The 20,249-nt window shown below is 44.0% G+C and overlaps 1 protein-coding gene across 5 annotated transcripts in view; it reads left to right on the forward strand.

Annotated features, from left to right (window-relative positions):
- Positions 1 to 20,249, forward strand: part of Cpne4 (copine 4) — a 475,704-nt gene that overhangs the window by 451,958 nt on the left and 3,497 nt on the right. For all 5 annotated transcript variants that reach the window (NM_001109003.1, XM_039081885.2, XM_039081886.2 and 2 more), the window contains 4 exon segments: positions 5,906 to 5,960; positions 7,220 to 7,271; positions 9,623 to 9,756; positions 14,685 to 14,921. In NM_001109003.1, coding sequence (NP_001102473.1) covers positions 5,906 to 5,960; positions 7,220 to 7,271; positions 9,623 to 9,756; positions 14,685 to 14,921 — 478 coding nt within the window.

Below are 20,249 nucleotides of genomic sequence, written 5' to 3' on the forward strand. Positions count from 1 at the left end.
ATGAGCAAAGACATACATGCAGGCATGCACATGATCCCACATACCCCTGGGCATACACACTTAACTTACACTTGCCTGTTGCAGCAGGGGTTCCAGTAAGTTCTGTCAAGGTAAAAATCACAGCTCCCATCTTAAAGGGAATGAAAGTTTATTCTGAGGCCATTTTGAAGGACTATGGCCTGGGACCAGAGATTTTGGTTATCCCAAATGACTGGTTCCGATGTGAAGGCAGTTTCCTGAAGTTTTATGGTTTTACAGAACAAAGAAAGTCATAAATCAAGGCAAGCTTAAAATACACTGGTAGGTACCTCATTAAGACGGTGATAGTAAGATGACAAAGTTTTCTATAGGCCCAAGGTGCTATCTGATAACAGTCTTAGCTTGGGGTTGATAGAAGCCTGCAGGTCTGCTACACCAATAGACTGCAAGTGTTTTTCTCTATTAGCCACAGAATGTTTCAGCTTAGAGGTAGGTAAGGAATGGCCATCCTGGAAGCAAAAGGTCTGAGATATGACAATTCACTTCCGGTTCTGAACTTTCTAATCTTTCCACAGTATTGAAATTCTGGCCAGTAAGTATCTATAGAGTCAGCTTCTTTTCAAGAGTTTTCATTCACAGCTTCCACAATCCTTGTACACCTCAATGTCAAAGTGGCACGCTTTTCTTGGAGTCAGTGTGGTCATGAGTCTCAGACAACCTTACCTGTCCTCAATGAGAAGTCTGGTCTGGTCCTTCCCGTTGGCTTAGGCCTACAATCTCTGTGCCTTTGGAATGTGAGACAGGAAGACTACAAGTTCAAGGCCAGTCCAGGTGACTTAGTGCTACTCTGTCTCAAATTCTCTAAAAATAAAAACCGCTAGTTAGTTTGGCGGTAGAGCACTTGCTTTGCATGCAGGAGACCCTGAGTTCAGTCCCTAATATCATGAAGGAAAAGGGGAAGGAAGAGGAGAGGTCAGCCTGTCTGTGATCTAACGGAGACCAAAAGCATTGCTCTGAAAATACAAAATGATGGTTTAAAAAAGTGGCTACCTCAGAATGAATTTGAGACATCAGAAAACAAGGCAGGTATGGGCTAGGTCCTGTATTGGGGGTCAACTTAGAGCTGAAACTCAAGCTGACATGTGTTTAGATGTGTAGGGCACTGGGTTGGTCAGCAGCCGATGTGGGATTTCTCAATACAGACTCTGCCACACCCCACCTTGTCTCACTAGGACTTTATCTTGTCTGCATGCCAAAACCACTTAGGAAGTTTCAAAAGTATTGATACTTTGGGCCTCATTCCCATAGGCTGATCTCATTGTCTGCTGTGCACCTAGAAATCTGTTGTTGTGTTGTTATGGTTCTTGTTGTTGCGGTTGCTGTTGCTATTGTCATTGTTATCATTGGTGTTGTTGTGATAGGCATCCAGAGTTGAAATCCACCATTAGCTCAGGGGTGCTGGGCCAGTTAAAATGCTTAGGTCCTGCAGCCTAGATACCACTCCTCTGGGTTGGACAGCAAAGATTTAACATGGCAGAATTTCCCCATGACATTCCTAGTCTGCTAGAACATGTCAGCAAGTCATGGTGATATGGGTGCCGTGGCTCATTCCTGGAAGTATAGCAAGACTGATGCCGGATGACCCCAGGCCAGTCTAGGATACATAGAGAGGCCGTATCTCAGAACCACAAAGCATGGCCCCAGCTCAGCATGGCCCAGAAACCCTTCCTGTGTAAGGATAAGAATGGAAAGTTTGGGTGTTGGGGATTTAGCTCAGTGGTAGAACGCTTGCCTAGCAAGCGTAAGGCCCTGGGTTCGGTCCTCAGCTCCGGGGCAGGTTGGGGGGTTGGAAAGTGTGTAAGGGAAGGGAGGGAGGGCCCCCACCTCCTCCCTGCTGAAGGAAGGGTGGAAAAGAAGAGAATCTTGACAGTGGTTACTGGATCAATCAGAATTCTCTCTCTTGGGCTCTCTCTCTCTCATTCTTCCTCACCCTCTCACACACATACAGATAGGCCTACACATGTTATTACAACATAGATATATAGATATGCTCACTCTTCTGGATCATTAGAACAGAGAAGCTTCCTGTGGATAATGGAGTCTACAAGGGTGATTGAAAGAGTATGAGGTCCCAATGACTGGTAGATCTGGGTTCACACACCAGCTCTGTACCGCTATTCTCATGAGATTTATTTCTTTGATTGCAAATCAGAGGCACATCTAATTTCCTTTGCAGAGCCCAGGCAGTTCTGCCTGTGGTAAATAATCAGTGGTGGAAGGCGTTATCTTTAAGACTCAAAATCCGATCTTTAAAAATAAATTGAACACAAAAAGAAAAAGGAATAGAGTGTCAGATCTAAAGGTCATGTTGGACAAATGACATCTGGGGGTCTTGTTCCTTTGTCTGTTTTTGTAATTTGCCTTTAAAAGGATTCGGTAAAAATGCACAACCCTCACACATCCTTTCATTGATAACATCTAACTTTCCTCATCGTGAGTTTAAATAGTGATAAGAATTGAAAACTCTGGGGTGTTATAAATACTTAAATACATTTAAAGATAAACTCTAATGTAACTCTTGTAGCTGCCCATTAGAATCTCAGTGTTATGCCATGCAGACTAGCTACTGACCGTCATCCTGGTTTTGTCGTTGTCATTGTCCTTCTCCTCCTCCTCCTCCTCCTCCTCCTCCTCCTCCTCCTCTTCCTCCTTCTTCTTCTCCTTCTCCTTCTCCTTCTCCTTCTCCTCCTCCTCCTCCTCCTCTTCCTCCTTCTTCTTCTCCTTCTCCTTCTCCTTCTCCTTCTCCTTCTCCTTCTCCTTCTCCTTCTCCTTCTCCTTCTCCTTCTCCTTCTTCTTCTTCTTCTTCTTCTTCTTCTTCTTCTTCTTCTTCTTCTTCTTCTTCCTCTTCCCCCTCCTCCTCTTCTTCCTCTTCTTCCTCCTCTTCCTCCACTCCCTCCTCCTCCTACTCTTCCTCCTCTTCTTCTTCTTCTTCCAAAAATACCTGAACCAGCTCTTTAGTTTCAAATGGGAATTTTGTTTCTTCCCCAACTCAGTTTCTCTTTCCCTTCTTCATAGAATTTGGTCCCACCGTATCATTTTTAAAACCACTGGACATATTTTTGATATAGTATCAGAAAGAATCAAACCCAGAGACGTATGCATGCCAGGCACTCTACCCTCTAAGTTCCTTCTCTAGCCTTCAATGTATCTTTATAAATTAATGTCGAGCCATTTTTCTGGTTACTGTGTCATACATGTCTAGAAGGAAAACAAGGATACTCCATGTATGTAATTTTTAATCTCTAAAATGATTCATTATGAAGAGATTCAAACTATTCTAAAAATATTTCTGGATTGAATTTTTATTATGGTCGTCATCTAAATATTATTGATCTAAGAAGCATTCGTATGTTAAGAATTTCAGTGCTTAATTACTGTATTACGAAGTATAAAGATTTTGGAAATCAGCTCCCAATGAAACTGTGTGTGGAGGTAGGGGAGAGGGTCTGGTTTGTATATGTATCTATGGATGAGGGCTGCCCACTGCTCACAATGAAGGATCTAGCATCAATTCTGACCATCAATATAAATACTGTGTGTGTGTGTGTGTGTGTGTGTGTGTGTGCGTGCTTATAAACAAATATGTGAATGTAGACTTTTTAGCCTACAGCATTTCTCAATTCTTTCAATAATATAACCCATCCACCACCCTCCAAAGTAACAGTCAAAATCAAAAACTGCTTAGGATATGGAGTCTGGATAGCTCAGCAGTTAAGAAACAGATACCTCAGCAGGTAAGAGCACATGCTGCGTTTGCAGAGGACCTAAGTTCAGTTCCCAAAACCCACAGCAGGAGGTTCCCAGCACAGCGCCTGTAACTCTAGCTCCAGGAGAGGGCCTTCCTCTGACCTCCACCGGAACCTGTACTCTCCACCGGAACCTGTACTCACATGCACATGCCAACAGATGGACAAACACACACATAGATTATTTAAAAGGGAAGAAAAATCTTTTAAATTTTTTATTACAGATATTTGTGCCTTGTGGAGGTTGGAGGACAGCAATCAGGAGTTACTTATCTGCTTCTACCACGTGTGTCTTAAGAAGATCAAGTTCAAGTTGTCAGACTCAGTCTAAAGCACAGTTACCCACCGATCTAGCTTGCTAGCCCCCCAAAACATATTTTTAATAATTTAACAACTGACAGTATTAAGTTCTACGCCCTTTCTCTTACACAATGCTAAAGATCTAACCCGAAGTCTCCTACATGGTGGGATGCAGAAGATTTGGTTGCAACTAACTATTGCAGAATTTTTCCTTTACCCAATGTTTGAATCTTGTGCTTGAGAGTTGAATCTCGGTCCTTGGACATTGGTACTTGAATCCTGTAGAAGAATTCCTTTACTTGATATTCAGGTTTTAGTCTCTGAAGCAATCCAGTATGGCAGCACAGTGGATGAGATTCAGAGGAGGTAAAGAAAGAGTGAAGGGAAATTCGTGAATGAGATCAGGCACTGCCAACATAGATGCTCCCAGAAGATCCGGGATGAGTTCAGCATAGGGTGTAAAAGTAGAAGAATTAAATACTGATTTCCCTTTTCCAAAAGAAAGCCACTCTCGCATATCCCCAAAAGAGTGTTGCATTTCTATCCATGGGCTTGTTTTAAGATGACTGTTTGGAAAATTGTTTTCATCCAACACCCACGTGCTCTGAGAGGCCATCTTGTTTGAGCTGACATCCATTGGCATGTAGATTGGGTAATTTCCCTTGATGCATATTAACCCCTTGCTTTAGCTCAGTGTTTTTTCCTTAATGTAATGAGTGGGGGAAAATGTGTTTAAAATCAATTTCACACCTGGAGGTTTTAGACATAGCCATTTCCTGTGAGGCTAAGGGCAGCTGGAAGGACATGAGCCCCTTTGTTGTGTTTACCATTGTTTTATTCTGACAATAAGAAAGGTGGCCTTTCCCAGTATGGAACTATGCTTCTGAAATTTCCCGGTGGACAGTGTTTGCTTGTCTTTTTCTCACAACCGCTGCTAATGGCCAGTTTGCTCGGTGGCCGATGGATCCAGTTCTGACTTCCTTGACGTGTTCTCATATTAAAGTTTTTGTTTGTTCAACTTTCTTCCCTTAGTCCTTGCATAAGACTCCTTTCTGGCTCATTTTATTTTTAAACAGGAGGAGTGGACTTTAAATCTATTGTGCTAGGCTTGGAAATTTTTTTTCTCCAGTATATTTATTAGGTAGAGGCTTTCTAGTGGCTGACTTCAGAGAATTCGGCCTTCTGGCGCATTAATTATTCTCCTTGTAGGTGAGGCATTTTCCCTTCCTCACTCTGGAAACTCAATTACATAACAGTTCATGAAGCTCAGCAAACTTCAAACCCCCAAGGGTGGTTTAGCAGGTTTAAAGAGAGCACCATTAAAGCACTGGGTTGGTGATTGGAAGTGGAAACACCATTAGATCTACCCTCCCCTCAAAAAGAAAGAAGGAAAGAAGAGAGAGAGAGAGAGAGAGAGAGAGAGAGAGAGAGAGAGAGAGAGAGAGGAAAGAGCTCTTCCTTTAGTTTTTTAAAAAATTATATGGATGGAATATCCTGATTCAGCCAATTATGAGAGTTACCAAATTCCTCATCACTACTTCGGGGAAAACAGAAAATCAGAATTAGTGGGTGGGATCTGTGCAAATCCAGGGTTCATTTACTCTTGGTCATCAAACTTAATAAAAACCTTATGGGAAGAGGCTGTATACTAATCAGTAATGAACATTAAATATCGTTTAATTTTGATTATCCACTCTATTGCATGAGTCAGCATTTGGCTTGGTGACATGCCCTGGTGAGGTTATGCAGGCTCCTGATTCTCATCCTTCTTAGATAAATAAATGAAGCAGCTTCTTCTTTTTTTTTTTATTTAATTCCAGTGACAAAATGTTCCCGGCTTTTGGGTTTGGTGCCAGAATACCCCCGGAGTACACGGTGAGTGAGTGAACGTAGGATCTTGTAACTGCACATCCTTGCTCTCTATGGAACTATGGATGTCCAGCCCAGAGTGTGTTCTGGGGATGTTGTTCAAGGGCCCAGTTACAGGTTCCCTTGGTTTAACTCACAATCAATATGTTAAGAGACTGAGAAAACAACCCCCAAAACATTTAACTCCGGGAAGTCAAAAAATATCTATTCAGATCTCCCTGGAGATTGTCAGTGCCAGTGTGTTTAGCTTGGGTAGCCAAAGGAAGATCTTACAAGCTAAAGAAAAAACATGAGGTAAATAAACCAAGTAGGGCAGCTGGAAGTCAGTTCACTTGTCTGGGATCTGCGGAGGATAAAGGGACAGTGGGCACACACCAGCTGCTTCACCTATGACCTCCAGCTAAGAAAGGAGGTGCCTGTCTTTTAATGAGGTGACCTATTTTTTTTTTTTTTTTTTTTTTAGCATTCAAGAGACCCAACGGTCAGAAATAGCCTTTGAAATGGAATTTTCCATGAAATTCCAAGTGATTTAATAAAACCGTCCAGATGCCAGAATATCCCATTTCTTTTATCAGATTTTAGGGGGGAAGAAAATAGCAAGCCGTGTGCGTGTCATCTAACCTTACACTTAGGCACGGCCAGGCAGGGAAGTGTGTGGTGGATGATTACAGGGTATATGACTTTATCACTTCTTTTTTTCAGAAGTAGAAGGCACTCTATTTCACCTGTGTGTACATGAAGATCCCCATGCACTATAATTCTGTATATCAGAACGATTCTTAAATGTCAACAGCTTAGCTAGCGAGCGACTCTATAAGCAGCACCATGGCTGTCAGACAGCTTGACTTGAGTTCTTTTTATTTTATTTTTTTAAATTGGAGGTGCAAGTAATCGCCCATTCAACTTTAACCCTCCAGTCTGTATCCAGTTGAATCTAGCAACTATGTAAGGTTATCTTTTGTGAAGCCTTTTCTTTTTTGTCTTTCCTTTATTTTCCCTTTCTTTTTTGGTGTTTCACTTTCCTCCTCCTGTGAGCATTTATCTGATCCTAGAAAATCTTCCTGTCACCTCAGCTCCACGGGGAGCTGAGAATTCACCCTCCATCCCAGATTGATTGTATAATGGCTTAAAATGGTACCCGCTGCTTAACTCATAATGAATGTAATGCTATTTGTTTGCAAACCATAAACCCCCAGTGCCTCCTTAATGGATTCGAGTTGTAATTCTCCTTTCCTCCTCTTTTAAATTTTTCATCCGGTGTCTAGGTCTCTCATGACTTCGCAATCAACTTTAATGAAGACAACCCGGAGTGCGCAGGTAAGTCGGAACTAGAAAGAAAGCCAGTGTCTGGGAGCCTGACCCGGAGTGCGCAGGTAAGTGGGAACTCGAAGGAAAGCCAGTGTCTGGGCTGACCCTATACACCATTCCAGTTTCTCTCTGCTAGTGCAGCAGATGAGCCGTTAGGGTCAAAGCACAGACATGGGCTCTGAACACCCGAATGCACCACCCTGCTCCACAGGGAACTGAGAAGCACCTTGTAGAGTAGCCCAAACACCCTGGAAGAGACAGGGCTGGAAGAAACAGAGCTTCCAGCAAGATCCTGGATTCCTCTGGCTAAAACAAAGCAAATCTTTTAATTGACTAAAATTAATTAACCCATTGATTAAGATTCCATTTTAGCTTTAGGACTTTGTTTTGTTTTTCTGTTTGTTTTTGAATGGGAGAATGGCCCATGATTGACCAAGATGAGACATTCCTCTTTCTGCTTCTCTGGTTTTTATCTGGATTTTCCAGTTTCCTCTCTGGGCAGGTTTAAGGAGAGGGGTGAAACATGGAAATCACTTGACACATCCAGCACATTAACAATGCTGACTTTGAACAAAATTCCTTCGCAGTTTTGTGCAAGAAAGAACTCAAAGCCTTAACATCTCTGTCTAGACCATTTTACTTTGCTTTCTCCTGGCTAGAAATTCCTGACCATGATCTCAGGAGATGATGGTGCTGGTAGAACAAGGATAATGTCTGCTTTGAAGAAGTAACAAAATCAGCCTGAGTTGAGAGCCTTTGCGGCTGTGAAGTTGACAGTTATCGGGTGTAAATGTCCACACCCTCCTCCTTCTTACTGAGGGGAGAAGTGAGCTATACCACAGTTAGTTGAGATGTAGTGAAGTGTGCAGAACATTCTAGTTTCTTTCAAGAACTTGGCGTATAGTATCCAAGACTATGACATCAGTATCATTGGCTCTGAACACAGCACCCTCAAAGTCAGGATCTACAGCATCCTAGTATTCTGTCACCCATCACTCAAGTCCAGTTTATTCTGGTTTAGGATCCTCTATTCTCCAGACAGCACCAGCCTAGCGGAAACACTGAGCTTCCAGGTCAGGGAAAGACTCTGCCAAAGCCAGTAAGGTGGTTTCCCACCGAAGGAGACTGAGGTACATAGCCTAGTGTTTACCATCTCACGCTCTCAGAGTTCAACGACCCAATAGTTTTGAAAAGGACATCAAGCTTCCTTCTCTTAGGCAAAAGTTTGTGTGCCCCCTGCACCCCCCCCAAAAAAAATCCCAAGGTTCACTTCACTTCTCTTCCACATCATAAAGTAATTTGGAATGCCAGGTATCTCTGTTTCAGGCTGGCCTGGGTGGGTGGGGTGTTAGAAACCCGTATAAGGCAGAACAGAACAAAACTTGTTCATCTGAACCGTTCCCAGGCTGATTTGCAGTATGTGATAGCTATGGAGAACAGTTTCAGCAGTGAGTCCTGCGACTCCCTATGGTCAAAATCAAGAGCAGTGTGCTGCCTTGCTACCAGGAAGGACAGAAGGAGGAGCTAAAGTAGGGGAAAGCAAAAGTTGCATGGGCAACAGCAGCATCCATATGAATAAAATGCATTCATAATGGCAATTTATTTTTGATGGTTTTCCGTGGAGCAGACCTGTAACAGCACAGGAAGAATTACTTCTTCCAGGCAGAATCCCTAGCTCTTCCATTTCCTGAGCTCATGCGCCCTCACGGTGAACACCCTTCCTTAAATGAGTTATTGACAACGGTCATCTCATAACACCCAGCCTGTGAGCCCGTTCACGGCACACTGGATGTGTTCTCGGCACTGCTGCAAGCTCTTTTGGGGAATACAGAAATGAAAGTAGTCATGATCCTTGCCCTTACTAGGAGTGATATAGGGAGAGAGGGTCGCAGGTGCCCGTCAGTTACAGACAGTGTTTACTCTAAAATCAACACCAAGATAAACAAGCAAACAAACAAACAAACAGACCACTGAAGACAACTTGCTTTCAGTCCAAATTCCTGGATTTATATGCGGAGTCTGCAACTCACTTTCTCTGGGACCTGGGGCACTTTCTCTTAACCTCTGCTTCTTCACCCATAAAATGGGAGCAGCCTCTGCGCCCTTAAACCATAGTGAGCTAATAAAAGCTTACGTAGGGTGAAGTTTGTGGAAACAGTTGCTTTGGACGATCCCGTTGTGATCCGATTTCAGTGGGGGAGGGGAGGCAGCAATATACTGACCTAGTGTTTCCCTTTGTCTTAAGCTCCTAAGCGTGTCGAGAAGAAAGGCTACCAGGAGAAAGTTAGTGCTGCTTTTGTCTATATGCAAATATATTTGAAGGGACCATGAAACTGTCAATCTTTCAAATCTCACCTTAGGAATTCAAGGAGTTGTGGAAGCTTATCAGAGCTGCCTTCCCAAGCTCCAGCTTTATGGTCCCACGAACATCGCTCCCATCATTCAGAAGGTTGCCAAGTCAGCCTCAGAGGAGACAAACACCAAGGAGGCTTCGGTAAGGAGAGGGACAGGGGTTCACCCTGCCTCTCTTGACTATTGGTTATAACGCCCGTAGCCCAGCAATCAATGTTATGGCTAAACTTCTCTATTTTCAGTCTCTTCACCTGAGGAAAGGTGAACCTAATTAACCCCGCACCTGCTGGGATGTGAAGCTTAGGGTGGACACAAAGGTCTGCCTCTTGGCCTGAACGCAGACACTCAATAGTAGAAGCTACTACGTTCACTGGGTCGTGCTCAACTGCTGGCTTTCCCAGTCTCTATACTACCCTCATACAGCTAGCTGCTTAGGCTATAACCCTGAAGTAATCTGAGTTCCTAGACTTACATTATGTTTTTTCTCTTCATTTCTTCTTGCTGAATGACATACAGCCTTAACCAATTTAAAACCCCAATAAACACTCATTATCTCCACATTTTCTGTGGACCAGAGACTAAAACACAGCTGGCCTGTGTGGCCTAGGCTTAGGTCTCCCAAGTTTTCAGTCAAGATGCTGGCCGGGGATAAGGTCCTTTGAAGAGTGGCCTGAAGCTGAGAGATCTGCTAATTGATGACTTAGTCCTATGCCTGCCACGTGGTTGCTGGTTTCTGGTCCGAGGCCTCATTTCCTCATCGCTCAGGAGAACTACTAAAGCTTCCCAAGGCATGGCAGCTGGCCCCACCCAGGCGATCCAAGAGAAGACAAAGGAGGAGTAACTTTGTCTCATAACTTAGCCCAGAAGACTCATTCCATCATCTCAGGATACCCTGCCGATCGCACGGACTAGTCCAGTTCAGTGTGAGAAAAGACAACCCAAGGACGTTAACTAGGAAGTAAGAGTGGCTGGCTGCCATCTTGAAATCCTGCTAACACCCCATTCCCATTCAATTGATCAGCAAGTTATGATGCTAGTCTATCTTCAAACTATACCCCACGTGTTACTACCTCCTAATACCTTCATGGCCACTGTCTGTTGGGGCCACCACATGTTTTCACTCACACCAAAGCAAGTCCTAAGTAGACTCTCTACTTCATCTTTCCCCATGATGTGTATCGTGCTTCATGCAGAAGCTGGACTCATCTTTTGAAAGCATATCTAAGGGTTGGCCATGTAACTCAGTGGGCAGAGTGCTTGCCTAGCATACACAAAGCCCCAGACTCAATCCCTAGTACCACAAAATGTAAGTATGGTGGTGGACATGCATGCTAATATCAGCATCAGGAAGTGAAGAAGACAGGAGAATTAGAAATGTGTGCTCATTCTCAGCTATATCGTCTACTCAAGGCCATCATGGAATAGATAAGATAGAATTTTTAAACAAAACTAAAACCATGTTCTTTTCAAAATCAGGCAAGGGGAAACTAAGAAAGCCCGTCCCTTTTCCTGTGTTCACAAGAGTGTCTGCGCTATCTCTGGAATTTCCTGCAGCTTAGTTTTAAGAATAGATGCTTTCCATCCTCCTAGGATACCAGGGCTACACAAGTCAAGGGACAATAGCAAAGACACAGGTGTGGCTTTTGTGCTAGTTTAAGCCAACTCGAGGCAATGGCCATCACTAACAACTCCAGGATCAGATGAGTCTGCTCTTGAAGAGACTGCAATAGTCAAAGGGCAGAACCACATGGAATAAAGCACCAGATAAATAAGACCTCCTGGCAACATGGGGAACTTACTTTTTCTCTAGCCATTTCTGCAATGGTTGGACACTGTGATCCAGGGTCCCTTGTTCTCACTAGTAAGGGGCATGAGCTTAAGCTCCTTAGACAAGCTATGTCAGATGATCTTGCTTTTTGATATTATAGAATTCTTCCACGGGTATAAATGCCCCCTGGAGACCTGATCATACACCAGCACTTTCCTGAGCTGACTTCAGAATGAGCTATTATTGCTGCTTTATTTGGAAATTTCCATCTGGTTCAATATAGTGTTCTGTAGCTTATGAAAGTCAGTACACTAAACCTGGAAGAATCCGATTCTAGAATATTCACACTTTCTTGACCCCAAAAGAGTTCTTAACATGTTGTGAGTTAGCATGTTTATGATCATTCTTACTCATGATCTCGTCTTTGTAATGCCGAGGACCAAACCCAGGACTTCCCGTGCCTGACAAGTATGTGCTCCACCAGAGCACCTTTTCCTAGAGTGTCTCAGTCTCCACACTCGTACACGTCATGGGGAAAGATGAAGTACAGTCTAGTTAAGACTTGCTTTGGTGTGAGTGAAAACATGTGGTGACCCCAAACAAACAGTGGCCATGGAGGTATCAGGAGGTAGTAACATGTAGGGTATAGTTTGAAGATAGACTAGCATCATAACTTGCTGATCAATTGGATGGGAAGGGGGTGTTAGCAGGATTTCAAGATGGCAGCCAGCCACTCTTACTTCCTAGCATATTTCTGGGACTGTGTGGAAAGTCCTCTTGGGCTTGGCCTGTTTAGTCTCCCTAAAGCTCTTCCGTCCCATCTCACAGTGGAGCTAGCATAGTGTGCCCATGATAGACGACATCTGCTCTCAGTTCCGGTGGCTCTGCCTGCACTGACAGGTGTGAGAATCTTTACTCTGATCCTCATCTCAGGCCTGTGGCAGCCTCTCCACATGGAGAGGAAGAGGGAGGCAAGAGGCAGGACACCTTTCACATGCATACCAGAAGAATCATAATATTGACCCTTAACCATTCATCTCCTAGCAGGGATTTCCGCCATCATAATCCAAAAGGCATACAGTACAAATCCTATTACAATTTTAAATTCTGAGGTAACCAGATTTACAAAGTAAAAAGAAACAAGGAGACCCATTTTAATACCCTTTACAAATAATAAAATCCCAACTAGCCAACATATTGGCACATTAGCGTCTGATACATGTAAAAATTATGAATGAGATATCTTGGGAATTTTTGTACTAAGACTTTAAAATATTTGTGTATTTTACCTTTAATAGCATCTAAGTTTGGGTGCTGAGTTATGACAAACACTTGATCTTTACTTAGATATTAAAAGTTGATAGATGAAAAATACTGTACAATGATTTGGTTTGTTCTAAATTTACTTTTAAAATGTTCAATAACTGAATTGGGTCTATTTTTTTATTTAAAATTCAGCTTCTCTTTTACTCTGGCCACATTTAAAATGCTCAATATTTTCCTGAGGTTACTATTACACAGGACAGCACAGCCCTAGATTTTCAAAGGTCTTCCAGCTGCAGGACAGCATATAATGATCTTGTCCCTCTCAGCTTTTGAGAAATAAAGTATCTAAGACCAAGGCATAAAAGGATATTTCAGGCTTCACAGAATGAAGCTTGGAATCTAGTTCTCCTAACTCCCAGTCTCCTGCTTTCTACCTATCTTGAGCTTTGATTTGTTTTTTGTTTGTTTGGGGTTTTTTGTTTGTCTTGTTTTTCATTTTTAATGGTGAAAACAAATATATACCTAAAACTGAAACTTCTGGAAAAACCATTTGCTTGTTTTTCCTTGTATCGCCCCTCAAACTTGACCTTGGCCTCCCACCTGGCCTTGCATTTCAACTCTGGGTCTCTGAACACATCCTTGTTGACAACAGTTTTGTCCAAGGGGATGTTCACACCTTGTGGGCATGAGGTGGTTGTAGTTAAAAACTTTCACAAAGGACTTGATCTTGGCTCTCTTGACCATTTTCTTCTTGCCCGTGGCAGCTGTCACTTTTCGGGGACAGTGGTCAGTTCCAGTCACCAGGGCATGGCTGTAAGGGCGGTCTGAGGTGTCATCACCAATGATCTTCATGGTGACAGCTTTGTGTCTGGAGTAGCATCCAGTCAGGAGCAGCACCACTTTCCAAGGTTTCATGAACTTGCCCATTCCAACAGCAAGCAGCCAGCACCCAGCAGAAAGGAAAGCTATCTTGAGCTTTGTAATAGCCAGTAAGATTATTATTATAATTAAGCTACAATTGTTGTGGCTCCATTCATCATGACCTTAAGCTACCCTACATAGGCTTAACATGTGTCTGTTATTGACCTGAAGCCCAGATCAGATAGGTCAGAGCTGAGAACCTGAAAAGATACAGAGGCAGCAGGGTCTTGAGGTCTCTTTAAAGTCAATGGGAAGACATAGGGCAAGCAGGTAAGCTGGAAGGATAGAGGATTGTCTGGAAGGTAGACACTGGAAGACACAATGTCCTAAGTGTACTAGTGATGAGCGATGACCAGCTTTGGCGAGGCTATGAGCAGAGTAAGCTAACATGAGGTTGAAGTGAGGGTTAGCAGAACTGGAGAAGGACGGACATTGACGGTCTAGGAGTAGAGATATAACCGTCATCCAGAGCCAAGGCCAACAGCCCATTTGCGATAGTAACCAAATCAGTAGCTAAGAGTAAACAGGAAGCATTAAAGCAGCCAGAACTATTGGGACTTGTAGAGGGTATCTACCTAGAATCTACGTTTGAGATCTTTTATGGAAAACATCCTGTATTGTGGAATGTGAGTGACCAGAGAATGTTTCTTGAGACCATTAAGTTTCAGTTTAAGGTAGAAATCGAAGTCATATGGAGAAGCTTTGTATAAATCAAAGTACAAATACCCTGTGACTTTGTTCATTGGGTTAGAAATGTTAGTTTCACATATAGGATACTGTTTATTAGCAAAATTTTATCTTTGTGCATATTACCTGTGGAAATGCTGTGATATATGGAATATGCTTCAAAAATAATACAAAGTAGGTAGGTGAGGCCAATAAATAATGCAAGGTTGGCCATATGTTGATAATTGCTGATAGACAGTAAAGTCCCCACAGAGGTGCCCTGTCTATTTTGGTTTTGCACTGGAATTTTCTTAATAAAAAGTATAAATAAACAAAAATGTCCATCGACCCTGCTGCTATGATCACTCTGCAAGGAGGCCACCTAGGTATCTAACTGATACTGTGTTGTCCTTTTCTCTCCCCACCTGTCATCTGACTCCTGACTCCAGCAATATTTCATCCTGCTGATCCTGACAGACGGTGTCATCACAGACATGGCTGACACCCGGGAGGCCATCGTCCATGCCTCCCACCTTCCCATGTCCGTCATCATCGTGGGAGTGGGGAACGCCGACTTCAGTGACATGCAGATGCTGGACGGTGACGACGGAATTCTAAGGTCACCCAAGGGAGAGCCTGTCCTTCGAGACATCGTCCAGTTTGTGCCCTTCCGGAACTTCAAACATGTATGCATAGACATCATGGGGGCGTCCTTACATCTCCCACATGCCCATCAATGTTCGTAGTGGCCTGTTATTCTTAAAACAGCATCAGCAGAACCTGTCTAGGCTGAACAAATCCTATAGCAAGGATATACAGATAGTAACTCTTTGGGGAAGAAAGCATGTATTGAGTTACAAATATAGTCATGGTAAATATAGTTGACGAATTTTTGAAAACGCTTCCCTTTGCTCATGGAGTTTAGGGTTTTTGTTCCTTCATGGGTGTCATAAACAGTTGGGCAGCTTATTGATTACTCAAGGATACCTGGAAAGGAGCAAGGATGAGTTGAAATTCAGCCTGGCCCTGCCAGCCAAAGATTATCTCTGCTTGGCAAAAGCTGTGAGCGAAATAATAGACACTAACGCCTTCTCATTATAGTGAACAGCATTGACAATTTAGTCTGCTCACTCAGGAGCAAGATGATTGAGCTAGTACAAATGAATATTAAAGTAGTTTAGTATGGTCAGTGATGGGAGAAAATGCTGGAATAAGCTCATCAAAGCATGACCAAGAACATACAAACCCATAATCTTTAAACCACTTCCTGCTGGATAAAAATCCCCTGTGTTCTATTGGTTTGTACAGTAGTGAGCCATTCTCCATAGTAAACAGCGAAGCAGAGTTGTGCTTCCCAGCTGGCTGGAGCAAACACCCTACATAAGTCCCTAGTATGATGTTGAGAAGATTCCCGAAACACTCTACCTGCACTTCCAATTTGGGGATAATGACTAAGTCCGTAGAGTCAAAAGTAGATTGAAATTTCCACGAGCCCCACCCCAAAATAAGTTGTGATAGCCAACATTAAGACTTTCTTGGGTTCATACAAGGCCCTTTCAGAGATGCCCAGGGTGTGTGAGAAACCACTGAAGTGCAGTAGGTAGGCACATAGAGGTTCCTGTATCCTTCAGTTCGTAGGCTCTTCTAAGCATCATCCAACAACAGACCACATCCCCAGCACCTGTTCTCTGCTAAAGCCCTGGATTCTCTTCTGCTGCTGTTGCCACCATGGAAGGTGGGGATGGGTGTCTAAACATGCTCTCCAAGCAGAAGGAAATACGCAAGTCTTCAGTGGTCTTTGCTGTTTCTCCTTGGTACAGGTTACCATGAATGTACAAATGCATGTGTCCCTTCTGGAAACAGCCCTGTTAGCTTTTACAGCAGCCCCTCCCTGTGTGGGGCTCCATTGCTCTTGAGATACAAGAGAGGGAGGCATGGTGCCATGCAATCCAGTGCAGGCTTTCCCACAGTTCCATGCAATCCAGTGCGGGCTCTCTCCACTAGATGCTTAGTTGGGAATGCCATCCTGCTCCAAAGACTCTCACTCAAATGAATTTCCAACATTCTTCACAGCCAACTTCTCAACTGTGTCCAAGCATGTCAAATGCAATTTTGGTTCACCCTGGGACCCCAACCACACTAGTAGTTCCAATCTCAACGACAGAACTATTCCCAATTGTCCTATTTTCTGTATGTGCTCTCCAGGCATGGCTGCCTGCACCGCTATCTTTCTGTGACAGGCTTTGCAGTCAGTCAGATCTAGCATCAGCCAAACAGCCTCAGCTGAACCCTAGATTCTATGACCTGCCCATCCTCTAAGGGAAGGGACTGTACAGGGCTCCCCAAATCTCTTCCTCGCCGTACTGCCACATGGTCACTATTCTCTTTTGAAGGAGGGCTTAGGTGTAATTAAAATCATTAAGCAAGCGGGAAATCAATCCCCTGCTGCAGAGCTGAGTGTAGAGGGCATTTTCAAGTGGCAGGGGACGCCGATGTCACCAGGAGATCTAAGGCCAGTGCTGTAGGAAAGAACAAGTACCCAGCATCCCCATCTTCCACTTTCCCATGGTGAGGGGTTTTACAGAAAAGTGCCAGAGGTTTGTCCAAGGTTTCAAGTTGTCTGTACTGGACAGCTAAATGTGACCTCAGAAAGGCCTAGCATGCTCCACATGGAGGGGAGCGCCGGGGCTCGACCAAACTGCTGCAGCTGTGTCACATGACATTCTGTTTCCTAACACACTGAGGGGAGAGGGAAGGCTGTTCTCACAGAGTTTACTGGTCTCCCATCATCCAGGCCAAATGAAAATAGATGCATTTCCCACCAAGTTGACAATTAAAACTAGCTAACACACTCCCTGCCAAATCCACACACACGAGCAAAACCATCGAGCCACGAAAGGTGCTGACCTCTGCTAAAACACCTTCTAAGCCTTACCTTCATGGAGTATTTACTGAACAAGGCACACACTGGTTCCTCATCTAGCATGACTTCCAAAGACAGACCTGACTGGGACGGCGAGGGAGACGACAGACACACAGACACACAGACACACAGAGAAGTTGTGGAGGATTGGACTTGGCTCTCTGGTGGAAGCTACAGCATCTGGAAACATCTGAACTAAGGGGACAGGTTTAGCTAATCCAGGTAGTAACAGCCTCTGCAGGGGGCAGACTTTAGGCTGTAAACACCGTGTGGGGAGCTATGGTGGGCAGTTTCTGTACACACTATCAACATCTTCATTCACACCCGAGGAAGGCTTTGCCATCCTTCTGAGCCTCACTTGGGGAAGGCTGTGCCATTCCCATGGGGCCGAGCATTGGGGTTCTTTACATGGCCATACCCACGTCAGAAGTATGGCCGTTGACTCAGGACTTCACACACTCAGGTCCTTCTGCTCTGAACCCACTGGGACCTCAGTGAGCTAAGAAAGCATGAGTCCAGGCTTTGGAGAATTTTCTAGAGTCTTGCAAAAACAAAAATTCATATACTAAGCAGCCCATGGGTGGATAATAACCTATAGTTATTCTCAGTGTGAGTGAGTGAGTGTGTGTGTGTGTGTGTGTGTGTGTGTGTGTGTGTGTGTGTGTGTAGTATGTGGTATATGTATGTATGTGTGCATATGTGCATGTGTGTGTAGATACGTATGCATGTGTCTATGAAGTCCAAGCATTAACATTAGGAGTCTTCCTCTGTCACTTTCCACCTAAATTTTTGAGACAGAGTCTCTGAACCCAGGCTCACTCACAAAGCTGGCCAATGAGCCCCAAGGATCTGCATGTGTCCCTCCCTATGCACCACACCGCAGCCCCAGCATTGCAATTACAAGTGCACAGGAAAACATACACCACTGTTTACTTGAGTGCTGGGCATCTAAATTCAGGTCCCCATGCCTGCCTGGCAGGCACGCTGTTGTCTGAGCCATCTCTCTAGCTCTGCGTCCAACGTTCTGTCATTGCAGCATGATAGGGTGATCTACAGAGTTTACGTTTGAGAACCACACTATTGAATTCCAAAAACAGCTGCAAAGGAAACCCCTCATAATCTGAAGTTTATTACATAAGCGAGATTGCCCTCATCCCTGTCCTCAGCGATGTGCAGCTACATGTAGCTGCTGTAACCCTGCCGCTGCTCACGGATCCTATACTCCTGAAATGACTTCAGAGCAGAGACAGACCTCCTCTCCTCCTGCCCCCGCCAACACCTAGTTAAAGCTAGGCATGGACAAAAAAAGGATTGTTGAGAGGAACTGAAGGAGGACTGGAAACAAAAGATCTGTCCCATGGGAGAACTGCTCCAAGCAGGACAAGGACGTGGTACCCATCTCGTACTCTGTGCTGTTGTTCATTTGCATTCTCCCTGAGGTGACACAGGCAGAGTGACAGGAGGATTCTCATCCACCTTATCTTCATGGGTTTCAAATTAGATTTTGAAAAACATTTCATTATCCAAACTAATCTACTCAGAATTCAATAAGCCATAAATAAAAGGGAGGTGAGGGGATGATATTTCATACACACCAGTAACCCCTGAGTGGCCTTTCTTTTGTTGCTCTGTGTGGTAACATGACGCATAAAAATGCACGGGGACAGCCTCTGAACTACGTGGCTCTGGGCAAACTGCTTAACCTCTCCTGGACACAGACTTTTAGTAAGGTGAGACAAATGCCACAGATGCACTGGATGGTAGAAGGTGGAATTTCTATACAATGTTGGGTCCGTGGAAGTGGTTAGTGTATAGTGCCCATATTACTGCTACTCCCAACTGATTTTGTGGTTTTGGCTTTTTTCCATCCAATTCCTGTTCCCACAACTATGCGCCTGCACCAGCACAGATATGCCAGGGGCTCCCTTAGGACCGGAGCTTGCCAATGAGCTAGCCACTAACCACAAGTGGATATTTGCATTCAGATTCATTAAAATTGGAGCTGGAGAAATGACAGTTTATAAAGTGCTTGCCGTGTGAACATTAGGACCCGAGTTCAATGTCTAGCACTCACATACATGTATTTAGGGCAGAACACACAGGACTGGGGCGCTTATCCCTAAAAAAAACTGTCCCTTTCAACAGCCATTAATGTCCTGCAGTTCTTCATCTAGGGACAGGGCCTTCTGAGAGTCCACCTATCCACAGTGGCATGTCAACTGGTGTTCATCAGCTCTTATTTAGGCCACCATATTGTTGAGATTTAAGGAGTACAGCTCCCCTCTCATATATGAAGGACACTATGTCAGCAGACGCCCCTGGTTCTCTGGCTCTTATAATCTACCCAACTCCTCTTCTGAGACATCCATCCCCTGAGAACTGGATACAGAGATTGTGTTGTGATTACATCAACTGGGGCTGACCGCTGACTGTTCTTTGCTGAGTGGTTATGACTGGAAAGCAACTGTAACTGAAGGAAGAAATGTCTGTGAGGAGGAGTGAGCAAATTTATTCTTATGTAACTAAATGTTAGTGGTGGTGGCTCAGACCACTCCTTTCTAGGTTGATTCCAGAGTGTGGAAATCAGCACTTTATGGTCTTTTGTGATGAGTCTACATGATGATAAAAGGGCTGCCTGGTACCAGGAATTATCATTCTCATAGAAGGGAAAAAAGAAAAGGAAGAGGAAAACAGAGACAACTAGGTCTATTCCCTTTAAGTAGGAAGTAAGGAGTTCTAAAATTCATCTAGGAAATTTCCACTTACATCTCATAGGGCAAATTGGGTCATGTGGCGATCCCTAGATGTAGAAAAAGCTAGGGAACCAAGTTGGGTTTTGGCCTTCTAACTCTCTAACCAGGGTGAGGCTGGAATTCTGTCCCTGCTTCCATGCATACATGACCATTAGAAACCAAAACTCTTTTTTGGGATTTCTCAGCTATCGAGTGTTGTTGTTGTTGTTGTTTCCATACTCCGTGAGACTGTGTGGCTTCTGTTTCCTTCTTCTTTTGCTTCTAGGATCTGGGCTTACTGTTGAATGGTTTAAGGAAGAGATGATTAGCAGCACAGTACCCTGGCCCTGAGGCCAGCT

This window comes from Rattus norvegicus, chromosome 8, assembly GCF_036323735.1.
Source record: "Rattus norvegicus strain BN/NHsdMcwi chromosome 8, GRCr8, whole genome shotgun sequence".
Classification (NCBI taxonomy): domain Eukaryota; kingdom Metazoa; phylum Chordata; class Mammalia; order Rodentia; family Muridae; genus Rattus; species Rattus norvegicus.